The sequence below is a fragment of the Polyodon spathula genome, chromosome 6, assembly GCF_017654505.1.
Source record: "Polyodon spathula isolate WHYD16114869_AA chromosome 6, ASM1765450v1, whole genome shotgun sequence".
Classification (NCBI taxonomy): domain Eukaryota; kingdom Metazoa; phylum Chordata; class Actinopteri; order Acipenseriformes; family Polyodontidae; genus Polyodon; species Polyodon spathula.
Genome location: NC_054539.1, coordinates 41,407,464 through 41,424,891, shown reverse-complemented (window position 1 = coordinate 41,424,891; position 17,428 = coordinate 41,407,464). Strand labels below are relative to the sequence as shown.

Here is a 17,428-nt window from a genome sequence, read left to right as displayed (position 1 = left end):
AAAAAAAAAAACAGTACTGCAAGTCTTTTTTTTAAATCGTTTTAATAAAAACTGAAAGATAAAGTTAAGCATAACACTACGTAATTGGAAAAGTCAGCTACACAGGAGACACCCAGTCGTCTGTTTACCTTCCAGCTAGTGAATTATAATGGTGCGCCACCTAGACCTGAAAGTGATATTACCTATTACTCTAATTGCATATTACTTATTGTATTGGCCTTTATATATAATTTGGGTTATACATGCAGATAACAATGATATTCATTGTGTTCTATTAGTGGCATCACATTAGACATGAAAAATACAAATGAAGGCTGCTTAAACCTGGAATGGTGAAGTTTCAGACACTGACATGCAAATTGCAAATTAAGCATACATCCTCCGTTTACATATGTTTACAAAACACTTCTATCATTTGGAAGCTGCCCAATTACACATAATCAGGTATAAAAAAACACTAGTTTATAATGTTACTGTATGCAAACAATACATGATCCTAGTTACAGGCAGGGAAATATTTTTTAAACCGTTCATAATGAGCTTCTACATTCATTTATCAGACATGTAAAAGTCATTCAGTGTGTGTTAAGAGACATTTAATTCTGGTGAATGCAAATCTGCCAGATGCCGTTGTTTCTATTAATTTCAACTGTATTAAAAACATGCTTATTGTATAGCTTAGCTTCTGCTTAAAGACACATGAGAGGAAGGAAAACACAAAAGTGAAAATTAAATAAACCTTTCACTTATCATTTTTTTTAGCAGAACACATTATTTGGCTTTGTTGTGTAATGCTGGAGGAACAGAAAAGATAAATTGGATGTTGATTTAAACAGCAAATATGCAAATGTGTATGAAGAACTAGGACACCATTCTGTATATCAGCTGTAGTTATGACTTGAATGGCGTAGATGTCTGCCTGAATATTATAATTTTTTTGGTTGTTAATAAAAAAAAGAAAGGATTATAAGCTGTGGTTTTGGCATTAGAACTAATTGTGAGAATAGCTGAATAATAGGCATAATTCTAGAATGTTAAGTCAATGATGATAAGGCATTTCAAGACGATGTGTGCTGTCCTATTGTCTTCTTCATTCACACAGTAAAAGACTGTATATCCTGGACTAAGACACATTAACAGTGACACACCCAGACTGCTCTGCCCCCCATAAGTATCAAATCCAACAATGTATATTCTGTGTGCAAGCTAAAGGTGAAAAATAAACATATTATTATTATTATTATTATTATTATTATTATTATTATTATTATTATTATTATTATTATTATTATTATTGTTTTAGCTTACCAGGTGTATCTGCTATTTTTTTTTTTTATTTTAAGCGTAGGATCAGTTCTTAATTTCCTTTTTCGGCATTGGCTGTTTGAGAACATAAATTAGCATTCATATTTATCTCTCATTAATTGGACATGTCGATGGCAGCTTTCCATACAAAAAAACATTTGGGTAATCAAAGCACTTGTTGTTAAAGCAGGGCATTGTAATGTCATAATTTTTTATGCTCTGACAGTTTGTGTAAAGCCATGCTAGGCTGTTCTGCTTGATTCTTCTCATCTACCTGTGCATTCTCTTTCTCAGAAGAAGGTACATTATCTTTAGACAGCATCGAGCCATTTGGTTGACTGGAATTGGTGACGTCCAAAGTTTCGCAGGCTTCAGATGGCCACTTTAAAAAAATAAACAAAAAATATATAAATTGTTATATATTATTTCTTACTAACAAGCCTGTACATATTAAATTGCTGACCTATCTAAGTTACCAATCCCTGGGTCTAATATAACTGGGTCATTATCTCCCATAAAATAACATACAGTATGTGACAACTAAGTGGATATCGGTTATGTGAACATGTTAAGATAACTTAAATGAGCAAGCAATGAATCCACACTGAACAAACAATAGTTACATATGGTATTATGTCCAGTTTCAGCACATATTTTAACCCTTATTCCAATCACTAGCTTATTCCCTTTGTTTTATATTATACCAACCTACTAATGGGGACAGGTGAAAATGACCTATGCAAGAATTTTGACATCATGTACCCAAACAAAGTTTAACTATGGATAATACTGTATGAGAGACCGGGGGACTTTGAATCAGTTTGAACTTTTTGGCAGCAGTCTTAAAGTGATTTTGGTAACTAAAGCCAAAGTTTAATGTTGCATTGTAAACTCAAGTAAAGTAACCCACAGGCAGAAGAGTTGATGCCACATTCACTATTTCTAGGCTGTAATAGTTATTTATGCAGCACCAAAGAATACTGGCATTAGGTTGTCAACTCTGATTTTAAGGTTTGCTCAAGATTTTCAATGCTTTACATTGCCACACTTTCAACATGTGAGTCCCAGTATACAGTATATGAATGACATCACCTCAAGAATTCTGTTTTGCACTTTAGAAGTGCATAAGATCAATGTATCCTGTCGTTTAACATGGCCCGGTCTCCTATAATAAGATAACATTATATTACCTGTGTTGCATGACTCACAGATCTTGCTGTAGGGCCAGCAGTAATGTTAACGCTACTGGATGACTGAGTATCTGTAGTGTTTCCTCCATCAGCTGCAGATAGTCCAGAGATGACCAGACCACTGGAAAAGCTCCTCTTCCCAAACAGTAAACTCAGTGTGGAGCTCGTGGAGGAGGCCTGGCTAGACCTGTGCATTGCAGCAGCTTGTCCTTGCGAGTTCAACTGGCCGGCAGTAGAAAAACGGGGAACTTGGGAGAAAACAGAGGCTATTGATGTATTGAAGGACAACTGACTGTTGGACAGCCTCTGGACAAGTCCTTGTGCAGAGGTTGATACCTGCTGGCTATCCAGGATGGGGCCTGACTGACTCGTAACAGGTGGTCTCTGGTTCTGATGGGGCTGCACCGATCGACTCCTGTATTCTCTTCTGGCTAAAAACAGTAATCAGACAATAGCAAAACTCAATCATGCTTATTGGCATATAATATTTATTTTCCTGATAACCATTGGTAACCAGATTTAAAATTGTGTGAAAGGTTTCCTCACAAACACAGACATAGACATGTATACCCTTTTTGGGTCATTAACAATAACAAAAAGATTTCAATGTTATCTATAACTATATACCTCACTACTAATTAAAATAACACAGTAGAGGTGTCTGTAGGATGGAAAATAAGATCACAAATGTACATGAACAGGTGTCTCCCAAGATATAACTCTCCCCGTGAACCAGAATCTCCTAACAACTGCCTCACTATAATTCTTTCAGATCTCAAGAACATATCCATGCTATGCTCCTTATACATGTCAAGTTTCATCACAATTAGATGAACAGTTCTTAAGAAATAGCTAAACATGTGTGATGGACACTTGTATGGGCTCCTCCAATAAATATTCCACAAGGGACAATAAATACGTGATCTAACATCTTCCCTTTATTCACAGACTCATGCTAACTTAATAGCCTCTGAGAGGGTTATAACTGAACAGGGAGGAATGAAGGAAACAGATGTAGCACTTGTCGTAAATGGCTAAGCCTCTATCCACCCAGCAGTGCACTGACTGAATTTCATTTTGAGTGCCCAGCAGGTGAGTAATGGTAGTTTACAAAACCGCAGCTGGCATTGGGTTCATGGTTACCAGACTTTCTGGAATATAAATACTGTACAACATGGCAAAACACTTACAAGTGAAACTCTTGAGTATTTGGTTTCTATGCCATTAAAATTTCAGTTCAAGTAAACAATTGTGTAATATAATTCAAAGCATGATGGTTTTGTATCACTCAGTAAGTGAAATGTCCAATTTTAAAAATAGCTAAAAGCCTTTTAAAGATCTAAGTGCATAACCATGTTAGTACTTATCAAAAACTCAGCATTCCTTAGCAGGTATGCAAAGTGGGGTAAAATAGGCAACAAATACCCCATCCCTCTAGCACGACAAACCTTCAGCCGCTGCCTATATATATATATATATATATATATATATATATATATATATATATATATATATATATATATATATTTAATATCTTTATTTTTATATAGCGCCTTTCATAGTGGACCACCATCACAAAGTGTTTTACAGAGGTAGGCTGTAAACTGTGTATTATATGCAGAGTCACTTACAATAGGACATTGATTTAACATCTCACCCGCAGGATGGAGCACAAGGAGGTTAAGTGATTTGCTCAGGGTCACACAGTGAGTCAATCTGTGGCAGAGGTGGGATTTTAACCAGTGGCCTTCTGGTTACAAGCCCTGGACTAACCACTGGACCACACTGCCTCCTAATATATATACCATAGGGTAGGATCTATCCTTACTAAAACAAATCACACTTTATCTGTCTTAATATATGTAACACTGTGAAAACTAGTACTTATAAACTGCTGATTTCAATTTCACATTAAAAGTTACATAAGCACTTTTTTGATGAATAACAAATGGCCTAAAGGCTATGATATCCTAAATTTATCCCACACCTGCAACTGCAGAACTGAGAAGCTGCGGACAAAACAGGGTTTATTTAGAAGTACATGCAAGATACACTGCAAAGCAACAGGACTGAATAAAAAGTCTATCATGTATAAGAAGAACTTGGAGATTTTCATCCAGCAGTGAACAGGTTATCTACTCCCAATTTCCATGTAAATATGCTATGTACAATTTGTTTTGTTATTTTAATTGATATATGTGGACTCTTTGGTACTCAGTTACAGCCTGGGGAGAGACTTGGATGGTCCAAAAACTGTTGAAGCAATTTAAAACAACACAATATGTATCATCAACAGGCCCTTAAAAAAAGTGTAAGGATTTTATTTGCACTGAAAACAAACCCTGATGTTGACTTACAAATTCATCTGCATAAACTTCTTCTTTTCGAATTCCTCAGAAAGCTAATGACGCTTCTTTGAAAATGGCTGCCTGTATGTCACGGATGATTCGAGATCAGGAAGTAATGTTTTTGTTCGTCTTTTCTCAGGCAGTCAGTCACATTCCTGTCTATGGACTTTGGTAGTCGCGTCTTTTGTTGGCAATTGTAATAAACACATAGCTATACTCAAATTTAAGACGCAGGCCATTTTGTAGAAGAAAAAAATGGTTAAAAAAGTTGCCATATTAATATTGACAGTTCTGCTCCCTTTTCATGAAAATGACTTAGCTATTTTTTAATGGTGTTTTTGTAGTCCTTACTACAACTACTCAAATTCAGTTTTTTTTTTTTTTTTTAATGTCTGTATTAAGGTGCTCTTCAGTATTAGCTGCCTGACGGTCGATAGGCATAGTAACATAAATCTAAGTCTTCTTTTGTTCTGCTTGCATTACTCTGTTGTGCACTAGCAGCTGCTGGTGCTTACTAATAAAAAGACACGTGATCTTGCCAACAATACATTTGTCTACGGCAGGTAGCTAGAACAGAAGAGCGGCTCATGAACACCTAAAAAATAAAAATTATATAATTATATTAGAATGCTTGCAAACATCATAAAAAGGTAAGGGAACAGTAAACTATTTCTTTAAGTATTTTGATGCTGCTATAATTATTTGGTACTAACACTTACATCTTATTGAATTTGTACTAGACTTGGGTATGAAGTACTGAGTGAAATGTTTTAAACCCAGAAAGCTTCTGATCCTGCAGACCACAATTTATTTAGCACGCAACACTTTTTCTTTTATCATTGTGCAGACAATCAGCTCAGGTCTTATGTTACAAAAGCATGCTCATTCTACAGTACATTAGATATCAAATATCAAATTATATATCCTCCCTGTTAGTTTCAGCGTGCCCCAGGGCTCAATCTTTGACCTTTTTTGTCTTAAATGTTTATAAATGACCTCCAACGTTCTTCGTTGTGTCAGATATTCTGATTATACTGATGATACTTTAATCATATCTGGGAAAAACTCTTCTGTGGTTTCATATCAGTTTCACTATGCTACTCTATGAGCAACACTTTCCAAAATGTGTTCTGAATCCATTGTATTGCAAATAGTTCTTAATGTTGTGGTCTGTCAATGGTTCTGCAAAGGTTTCTTCAGGATAATCCATAGGTTGTAATTTTTAACATTTCTTTAAGGAAGGGTAATGCACTAGTTACTAGTTTTAGGGATGTCCAGTTATTATGCACCTCTTACACCAGTAACAGTGAGCTAGAGAAATTATCTATATACATTTCAAAATTAGTTGTACATATGCAAGCAATATAGCTAGCTGATTTGTACATACTAGTTAGCTCAGTTGCTTGACATTGCCAGCCTCCAGTGCTCTTTGTGTCATTATTTCACTGTTCGTCTCCTGTCTTTTACATACAGTAGGCTGATACTGTACATCAGACACCTGTCAAACAGATGAAGGGGAAGAGAGGTTGATGATACCCTCCCCCTCTCACTTCAAATTTCATTCAGGTTTGTTTTTCTGTCTTGATATGGACCTTAAAGTACAGGGGGAGTCAACACACAACCACTCTTAAGGAAAACCACTCTACTCAAAGAGCGAATGCAATTTAGATAGCAATGAGTTAAAATAACCAGTTTTTACAAATCCCCGAGCAGCTGTCCATCATGATCAATCAGCTGTGGAATGTTCTGTGCAGTTCAATATTGCTTCTCTGGTTCTCATGAATTATGCACTTGGGCTGAGCAGTTGCCATAGTGAGTGATAGTGATATGCACAGTGTGGAGGTCCCACGTGGATCCTTGTATGCACAATGATGTTACTTCAAAGCATACTGCACATTATTTTGTTTTGGAGCTGTTTTTTTTTTTTTTTTTCTGCTTGAGATGAGCATCCAGTTTAGGCTGTAAATATAAATCACTTTAATGTAAACTATAGACTGATATACTGTAACAAGACATAAAGGTAGCTAGAAAAGTGCTTAGAACAATGTGACAGTGAAATGACTGGAGGAATCATAGAAAACATCATGTGACAAGTGCACGTTTGCTGTCTGTTTAGTTGATATGACTAGAGGTTAAAACAATGTGGCAGTGAAACAGGTAAAAACAAAGTACTGCAGCAAAAATGGAGAATGTCCTTAGCACACACATTAACAAGGCCCATGTCTATACATTGCTTACACCTGGTCTGTCTGCTGTAGCACTAAGCACTTTTTGGAAAGATGGTACCCATGAACTGAAGTTTTTTCTTGATATTAGTCCCCAAAATACAGTGCTGAAATACTGTACATACATCTATGAAGGTTAATCACCAGTGGTAGGCAACTACACCATGAATCTCAAATTCAAACATGTTTTGTCAGTGATCAGAAACTCACTCACACACACATACTAGTGCATTTCAACATTTTACAAAAACCTATATAATAACATTAAATAAGATATAGCCTACAAATGTCATTTTTGATGTTGTTTTCCCCTCACACTTTGTCAGTGAGCTATTTTACAAGAAGCAAAAATGCTGCTGTTTTTTGTACCTGAGATGTGCTGCCGATTTCCCTGTGGATGTGAAGCCCTGTTTCTTTCTTGGTGGGAACTGATGCTCTGGGTTGCATTTGAGTTGGGGTTGTTGCTAAGGGAACAGTCCATGTCTTCAATGTTACCTCCACTGTTGCAAGTTGTGTTGTTGTCTTTACGAACCCTACATAAAACACAAAATATAATTATTACAGTAGAAAGTCCAACTATATTTTATCTAATGCAGAAAATTAATTTATGTGATTTTTTGGTTAACGTATGTTCCTTTAGTATTCAACTCTATCATTAAGAACCTAATTACAAAACCACATACAAGCCTCACCCTGGGATCAGTGATACCCGTGACATGCAGGTTGTTCTTATTAGTTTATGTGATCTGTCTCAAATGCAGCTACCCCTATTCCTACCAAACTCTTGTTGGCCACCGCAAATAAAAAAAAACATACTGTACATGGATTGTTCCAACTGACACTGGTTAAACTCTTAGAACATAAGAACATAAGAACATAAGAACATAAGAAAGTTTACAAACAAGAGGAGGCCATTCGGCCCATCTTGCTCGTTTGGTTGTTAGTAGTTTATTGATCCCAGAATCTCATCAAGCAGCTTCTTGAAGGATCCCAGGGTGTCAGCTTCAACAACATTACTGGGGAGTTGATTCCAGACCCTCACGATTCTCTGTGTAAAAAAGTGCCTCCTATTTTCTGTTCTGAATGCCCCTTTGTCTAATCTCCATTTGTGATCCCTGGTCCTTGTTTCTTTTTTCAGGTTGAAAAAGTCCCTTGGGTCGACATTGTCAATACCTTTTAGATTTTTGAATGCTTGAATTAGGTCGCCGCGTAGTCTTCTTTGTTCAAGACTGAACAGATTCAATTCTTTTAGAATTCTTTTAGAATTCTTCTGCATATGACATGCCTTTTAAGCCCAGAATAATTCTGGTCGCTCTTCTTTGCACTCTTTCTAGAGCAGCAATATATTTTTTATAGCGAGGTGACCAGAACTGAACACAATATTCAAGATGAGGTCTTACTAGTGCATTGTACAGTTTTAACATTACTTCCCTTGATTTAAATTCAACACTTTTCACAATGTATCCGAGCATCTTGTTAGCCTTTTTTATAGCTTCCCCACATTTCTGAGTCAACAAAAACTCCTAGGTCTTTTTCATAGATTCCTTCTTCAATTTCAGTATCTCCCATATGATATTTATAATGTACATTTTTATTTCCTGTGTGCAGTACCTTACACTTTTCTCTATTAAATGTCATTTGCCATGTGTCTGCCCAGTTCTGAATCTTGTCTAGATCATTTTGAATGACCTTTGCTGCTGCAACAGTGTTTGCCACTCCTCCTATTTATGTGTCGTCTGCAAATTTAACAAGTTTGTTTACTATACCAGAATCTAAATCATTAATGTAGATTAGGAATAGCAGAGGACCTAATACTGATCCCTGTGGTACACCACTGGTTACCACACTCCATTCTGAGGTTTTTCCTCTAATCAGTACTTTCTGTTTTCTACATGTTAACCACTCTAATCCCTAATCCATGTACATGTGTTTACTTGAATCCCAACTGCATTCAGTTTGAGAATTAATCTTTTGTGCGGGACTTTGTCAAAAGCTTTCTGGAAATCTAAATAAACCATGTCATATGCTTTGCAATTATCCATTATCGATGTTGCATCCTCAAAAAAATCAAGCAAGTTAGTTAGACACGATCTCCCTTTCCTAAAACCATGTTGACTGTCTCCCAGGACCCTGTTACCATATAGGTAATTTTCCATTTTGGATCTTATTATAGTTTCCATAAGTTTGCATATAATAGAAGTCAGGCTTACTGGTCTGTAGTTACCTGGTTCAGTTTTGTTTCCCTTTTTGTAGATTGGTATTACGTTTGCAATTTTCCAGTCTGTCGGTACCACCCCTGTGTCAAGAGACTGCTGCATGATCTTGGTTAGAGGTTTGTAAATAACTTCTTTCATTTCTTTGAGTACTATTGGGAGGATCTCATCCGGCCCAGGGGATTTGTTTATTTTAAGAGCGCCTAGTCCCTTTAACACTTCTGCCTCAGTTATGCTAAAGTTATTTAAAACTGGATAGGAACTGGATGACATATGGGGCATGTTGTCCGTATCTTCCTTTGTAAAAACTTGTGAAAAGTAATCATTTAATATATTTGCTATTTTTTTTTCTTCATCTACGATTTTGCCATTTGTATCTCTCAAACATTTAACCTCCTCTTTGAATGTTCTCTTGCTGTTGTAATATTGGAAAAACATTTTGGAATTGGTTTTAGCCCCCTTAGCAATGTTCATTTCTATTTCTCTCTTGGCCTTTCTAACTTCCTTTTTGACTTGCGTTTGCAGTTCCGTGTACTCTTTCTGTGTACTTTCTTTTTGGTCCTTTGTTAATGCTCTGTAAAGTGCCTTTTTTCGCTGAATATTTTTTTTAATTGATCTATTAAACCATTTTGGCAATTTAGTTTTACATTTAGATTTGTCTACTTTAGGGATGTAATTGTTTTGCGCCTCTAGTACTACATTTTTGAAGAACAACCATCTAATATCTCTTTTAGAGATATTGTTTGAATGGAGCCTCAACGGAGTATTAAATTCATAAATTACACTGGCTGGGCCCTTTAAACCTTTTTTTTTTTTTTTTATTAAAACATTTTTAGTTAATTGTGTTTACTATATATTCTTATAAATGTCACAGGAAAACCTCAGTATTTGATGTAAATCCACTGTGTGCTGTTTAATTTGCCAGAGCTTGCTAACTAGCTGTGTATGTGAAATTGCTACTATACATCTGAAAAGCATTAGTCAGTACACAGTCAATTACCAGCAGCTTCATCCACAATAATAGCTGTCTTCTCAAAAGATGCATGATCCTTGATTTCCTCATTGCAGTTGTAGTCTGCCATACAAATACTCTGACAAGCCCCTGCTATAATGTGCTGCACATTGTATAGCTCTTTTGGAAAACATAGCCATGTAATAGGCCTACTTTATTTAGTTTCTAACAAATATATATGTGACAGAGCAATATATAGGGATAATAGTTCTTATTGAGCATGCAGACATAAAATCAGACACTCACCTTAACCATTTGGAAAGGAGCCAGGTTTTTATGCTGTCTAAACTGATAGGTCCACCCCAGATGGTTGGGAGCTGTTTGTGGGTTCCCATGTAGGATGTGATCAAAGGGGACACATACATCGGATAGCCCAGAGGCTGATCGCAGGAGGAATTGATCATGTTCCTCAAGACTTGTTTGGAGTTCTGGATGCTGCCCCTTTCAGGGTTTCGGTTGCGGAAGAACACCAACTCCTGCTGTTGCCCTGCCCACAGTCCTCTGACACATTCTTTGTTAATCTTTAAAGAAAATAAAAATAAATGAATAAGTAGTTTGTATATTTGGTCTTTTGCTTCTACTGTAACCAACTTCCAGTTTACTGCAGTATATATACCATGGTAAAATCTCAAGTGTAGTGAATACAGATGCAACATTTAGATTGATATATTTCAATATAAAGCCATAGCACAGATGGAAGGTAGCATTGCAATGGGTTTGTACTTTGATAACTTATTCTAGACACTAATACACTAATCAATAGGTAGCACTGTGCTGACTCAAGAAGATCACCATCAATAATGTCTCTGCCTGTTGACAACTCTTTTATTTCCAAAGTCAAGATTGCTATTTTGTTTATTGGTGTCCACTTGCAATGTTTTCATCAGGAAGCACCAGCAACAAGTTGCAGCAGCCCTGCTCTGCCCAAGGAACAAAGGTTCAACTATGCATTCCAGCATCCCCCACATCTACAAAGCAAACATAATTTAACAAATGAGATTCCACAATGCCTTCCCACAGTCTCCTTGCCTAATCATCTGTGCTGCTTGCTAGCAAGGCAGCTTCCCCCTCTCATCCCTTTCCTAGCCAACACATTTATTCTTGCCTGTGGTCCACTGTTAACTGGACAAGTATTGATACGCTACAAATGGGTTGGGCAGTAGAGTGTAAGCGAAACTCTTTTCAATCCTGCACATGTATATCTTTATTACCATATATAACGAACAAGAGATCTATTTCACATGCTCAATGATCGTCAATGTCAATGCATTATAATTACAATGGCAAAACAAGGGTTCTGTATTGAGGGGTAATGATAGCACAAGGAAAGCTATAATAGAATGAGCCATAGGTAGGATGATACCAAAGTTGTGATGTGTCAGTGGTAACGCTGTAAACTTCTTCAACTCCTTCTTCAACAACAACAACTTCTTCTTCTTCTTCTTCTTCTTCTTCTTCTTCTTCTTCTTCTTCTTCTTCTTCTTCTTCTTCTTCTTCTTCTCAGTCTTATGATACACACCAGTGGTGTAAGACCCCTACATATAAGTACACCCAACTGTACATATACGGCTATAATTTTATCTTGGGTTTCTCATGACATTGATAAATCACTCTACCACTACCGTGATTTATATGACTTATATTTGATTTATATTTATGTCACCAGAAACCCTTAATATAATTACAGCCTTATTATTAATATTGTCTCTAACCTCCTTTATAACACATGCATAGATGCATTATTAATTAGTTTTACCAAAAACATCTGGTTGCTAAGAGTAAAAATAAAGTTCAAATCAAATGTGTAATCTGTAATCTGTAACTAATATAGAATGCCCCTATTTACAACTCAAAATATAACAAAAGCTCCCACGCTTCCCAATCTCTTGGCCAATCCCCCAAACACAGTCTAACCAATAAGGATGCTCTGCGGGAAACCACAAGTATTCCTTTGTCAAACAGTATAAAAACACGTCTCTGAGTAATATTTTTTGTCAAAAGCATAATCTAAGATTGTTTGGTCCCTGGCGCGAGATGAAAACAACGAAAGGATGTGCCGTTCACCAAGACCCCTGACTGTCTCATTGAAATCAATCTAAGTATAATTCTTATTTTTATTAAACATAGCTAAATTATAGCTGGGTTTACAAGGTCATTTGAGATAGTAAAAACACATGGGTTTGGTGTGATCTGTGCATGCTTTGTTATAACTTCAGTATAGACTAAGGTTAAATTACCATTTTATTAAGAATACATTGTTGCCTAATACCTTTGTTTATCATAATGTTGTTTTAGTGTAATATTGACTATTTTGTTTTGTTTGATTTTCTGAATGTATTGTTGTGTAATTGTATGCTTAAATTAGATTGTTTTGAGTAGATTCAGTAAATCATTCACTCTGCATAACGCGATATGTGAACTTTTTAGATCAAGTAGTTGTAAGAGTTTATTATAATATGTAAACCTAGTGTTTTTTCTTCAGCGCGATATCAAGAAAAGGTTTATATATTATACAAATGTGATTATTATTTAAATAATAAAAAATAACTACAGTACCTTGATAACTTTGAAGCTGAGATGGCGCTTATAAAGCATGATGATTTTGTATTCATCTGTCCCATCATCCACCATGTGCCGGAGAGTGAGGAGGTTCTCGCTGTTAGATAGCACAGCCCTGCGCCAGGCGGGATCCCCTTCATGACAAATGACTAGCGTCTTCTCATAGTTACTGATTGCCTCATATAGGACTGCAGGCTCCTCAGTCTCCTCCAGACAAGTGAAATGGTCCTAAATGTAAAAAAGACACTTTTCATAAGAGTATTAATACAGTGTAGGCATGCCATGGGCAGCCATGACAGCTTTGTGTTTAAATAATTCTTGAAGGTAAGTGGTCTTTCCTGACTTGGAGTGACAACCTATGAGGGAAGTTGAGGCCTGTTCTCTAGACTGACCCACTTTTGAAAGGTCCTTGTGAACATTAGTGAGGTATTCCAATGATGCAGGTATATTTTACTCACTGAGGTCCACTACAAAGAAGATTACACAACAAATGTAGTGAAACATCCATGAATAGACTAGAAGCGCCACTGGATAGCAAACTTCTAGAGTCACATTCATAAGTCTGAGAATTTTATTGCTTTGCATTTATTTGCATGTTAATCATTATAACCCCAAGCATATTATGCATAAGTAAAACATTAGCCAGTTATGAACAGTGTTTAGATTAATCAAAAGTTACACTTGTGTCATAAAGCTGCTGTTATGTTTTTCAGTTAAACACTGGGCGCTCATGCATTAAAGTTTTCCCTTCAGAAATGTAGTTTTTGCTCTAAGACTAAGAAATACCACAAAGAGCAAATGCAGTATTTCATAAATCTATTAGGGGCAGAGTGCTGCAGGGGAACTGGTTAATGGTACCTGATGTACTGAGGTACAGTTTTGTAGCTCTATTGAGGCCATAGAGGTGCTTTAAACTTCAGAATGCCCAAAAGTCAACACATATATCAGGCAACCAAGCTGGCCTTTAAATGGTTGTACCTTATTTAGAGGTCACTGCTATCTGGTAGTTTACCAAGTTGGAAAGAAAAGAGCCAGAGATGTGGGTGACCAAGAATATTTCCTCTAATCAGGATTTTATTGTTATTAGAAACTGGTGAACAAAGACCATTACTTCTATATTAAACATTAAAAGCCTTTCAATTGCATATGCATTAACCATTCAATGGTTTTGGTTTTTGTTTTCTTTTCTTTTCCAAAGTATGAGATTCTATCTGAATGTTCCAAGGTGGATTAACCCCTGGCCATTTCTAATTTCTAATTTATATGATGGGTAATAGTATATAAATGATAATAATGATGAATCATATAGTTTAAAATAAAGGTATATGAGCCATAAATTACTGTGGATGATATTAATTCATCATTCAGAATCATTTGGTGAATTACAAGTTGCTTTGCAGAGCTTTTGGTAATGCTTCACAAAACACACTTCTGTCAGAATACAATACATTCATCATTTAACCCCTGATATTTAGTGAGCAAGCAGTATGAGTGGGATAAAACAAGAGCCCAATCTCCAGTAATCTTGCATTTATTTATCTTCCCTAATTTTAGCAAAAGCTAGCTGATGTAAACGTTTATGTATGACACACAGACAGCCTCAGTTACCTCCAGATTACGATAGCTGTGCTAAAGAATGTCCTTATCCAGTTTCACCACAATTGGATGAGTGGTTCTCTAGATACAGGGTATAAACCATTTAAGTGGGACAGATAGACTGCTAGACTGTATACAGTACTCCCATGTCACAAGACATGCAATAAATTGTGCTAAAGAATGCTGTAGAAAGTTGAATCTTTGGACATGCAGCTGACTAGATGCAAAACTTGAAATTATGAAATATGTTGTTGGGGGATATACATGTAGAGTAGATGGGACTGGTAGGGTTCACACTGTCACATGATTTTAAAGGATTGAGAAAGGCTGTAAAGTGTCTGGCATTTAGGATTCTGCTGACAAGCTCAAATCTAGCTCAAAGCCAGGACAAGGCAGATTTAGAGAAAATATTTTAGCAACAGAATGCAGAAGCACTAAAAACAATTGCAAACACCATAAAACAGTAATGGGAATGTAAAAAGAAGCTATTTCAATTACATCTGAAGGTACTTTCACATAACAGTTTCTTACCAAATTCTAATCTTGATGCATATTGGGCAAAATATAAAATATGAACACATCCAATATGACATTCTTTTAACTTGGTGTCATCTGACAAGCCATTATTATTATTTACTAATGCATTACTGTTCTGTGTTTTTGAAAATGGGAAAGTCTGTTTCTCCATATTCAGTCATTTTGTTTGCCATTTTGACTTCATAGTGATCTATAAATAACAACAACAATTTATTTCATGCCATAACAAGCAGTGCTTCACTTGCATTAAAAGAACCTTAAGAGGAATGTGACAGGTTGGCTCGAGTGGTGACCAGACCAGGAAGCTGACAGACACACAGGCAGGTACTACGGGTAAAAGTGCTGGTGCAAGCGTATCTATTAAACAAAAGGTTTGAACAAAAATAAACCAAACAGTTTTACAAAAAAGACACAGCTCACTGAGCCAAAATGAAAGGTTGAAACAAAATCAACTCACAAACACAAATATCTCCCTCCACACAAAACAAGTACTGTGTTAGAGCTTCCCAGCACGAGAAGCAATTTTGTTTTAGATCTTTCTCTCGTTTCACTCTAGCTCTTCCTCTCAAACACCCACACTGACCACCAAAAGCTGCTGCTTTGTATACAGGTGACCATCTCCACATTAGCAATAAATTAATCAATCACTCAACCTGGAGATGGTCACATTCTGCACAAGTTTTTAATATCTGCGTGGTCGACAGCTACAGCAGAGATGAGCTGCTAACATCGCCTCTGCAAGATAACTTTAAAATGAATCCCAAACCATACATTTAAATAAAATATATTTATTTTACAATATCACCTGTGTTTTCAACCCCACACAATACATCTATTCACCTCTTCAAAAACCAAAACAGTATATATATTTTAGCAGGGCTTTGCCCTGCCCCTATTTACATGACAGTCTTTTCTTCTGCCCTGTCACATATCTAGTGGTTAAATTTAGATTTTAAAAGAGGTGGAAAGGTCGTGGCCCGTGCAAGGGGAATGGAATCCTGAAGAGGCGGACTGTTACGCACCAATTTAACCCCTGCACAACACTGGTAGCATAAATGCTGACAGCGGCAAGGCTGGCTCCCCCAGAAAAGGCAGAACATGCACCGATGCGGTGCACTCTGGAAGTGGCGGTAACTTGGGCAGCATTAATGCTGCCCTCAGCGTGGGATACTCCGGCGGTAGCAGAGGCTCCAGACGTGGTGTTGGTTCTCAGCGCGGGACACTCTGGCAGTGATGGTGGTGCTGGCAGTGGTAATGCTGCCCTCAGTGTGGGTCACTCCGACAGAGGCGCTGTGTAATTCGGCAGTGAAACTGCTACGGGTGGAGGTGGTCTGGTGGACACCACAAATCCCTGTGCGATGACGAGCAGACATTCCCGGGAGGTGACGAGCAGGCATCCCCGGGCGGTGACGAGCAGCCCTCTCTGGGCGATAGAGCGCTGGCCTCCCCGGGCAATGGTGCACTGGCCTCCCCGGGCAATGGTGCACTGGCCTCCCCAGGCAATGGTGAACTGGCCTCCCTGGGCGATAGTGAACTGCCATCCTTGGGCGATGGTAAACTGGCATCTGGCTTTGGAGCCCTAGGCAATGCAGGCTTTGCAGCCGAGGCGGTGCAGGCTCCGCAGTCCTAGGCTTGCAGCTCTCCCTCGGTTGCTGGAGACAGGTGCGACTCTCCCCGGTCACTGGAGGTTGGTACAGCTCTCAATCGGTCGCTGGAGACTGGTGCGACTCTCCCCTGGTCACTGAAGGTAGGTACAGCTCTCAATCGGTCATTGGAGACTGGTGCGGCTCTCCCTCGGTCATAACACACGCAGTTTGTGCACCACTCCTCGTCCTCTCGCTCAGTAGTATAGTACTCTGCCTGTATCCATTGGGGTTCCTGGGGTTCTCTCGGCCATGTCCTCTTGCTCACCTCCCTCTCAAGCGCTGCAGAAGGCAGTGGTCTTGGGCACTTCTGTTTTGGGAGGGGGCAGTTGAGTGGGGAATGGCAAATATCTCCCTCCACCCAAAACAAGTACTGTGCTGGAGCTTCCCAGCACGAGAAGCAATTGCTTTCTTTTCTTTTTACTTTTGTTTCAGATCCTTCTCCTGTCTCACTCTCATTCCTTCTCTCAAACACCCACAGTGACCAGCAAAAGTTACTGATTTTTGTACAAGTGACTATCTCCAGTTTAGCAATAAATTAATCAATCAACCTGGAGATGGTCACATTCTGCATGATTTTTAATATTTGTGTGGTCGACAGCAACTGTTAATTAATTCGCTGCCAACCACGTAGTCTCACGGGCTGTCTGGCAGAGACAAGCTGCTAACATCCCATCTGTCAGACCACATTTAAACAAACAATATTTCCCCAGTAAATAATCCCATACCATACATTTAAATACAATATATTTGTTTTACAATACAATCACCTGTGTTTTCAACCCCACACAATACATCTA

At 37.7% G+C, this 17,428-nt stretch overlaps 1 protein-coding gene across 1 annotated transcript in view; it reads right to left on the bottom strand.

Annotated features, from left to right (window-relative positions):
* Positions 1-1,272: 1,272 nt before the first annotated feature.
* pcnx2 (pecanex 2) overlaps positions 1,273-17,428 on the bottom strand; it is a 149,816-nt gene continuing 133,660 nt past the window's right edge. Inside the window, exons 30-34 of the mRNA XM_041252858.1 lie at positions 12,850-13,080; positions 10,540-10,814; positions 7,438-7,601; positions 2,496-2,926; positions 1,273-1,687 (exon numbers count right to left, since the gene is read on the bottom strand). Coding sequence (XP_041108792.1) covers positions 1,508-1,687; positions 2,496-2,926; positions 7,438-7,601; positions 10,540-10,814; positions 12,850-13,080 — 1,281 coding nt within the window. The 3' untranslated portion in view covers positions 1,273-1,507. The remainder of the gene's footprint in view (positions 1,688-2,495; positions 2,927-7,437; positions 7,602-10,539; positions 10,815-12,849; positions 13,081-17,428) is intronic.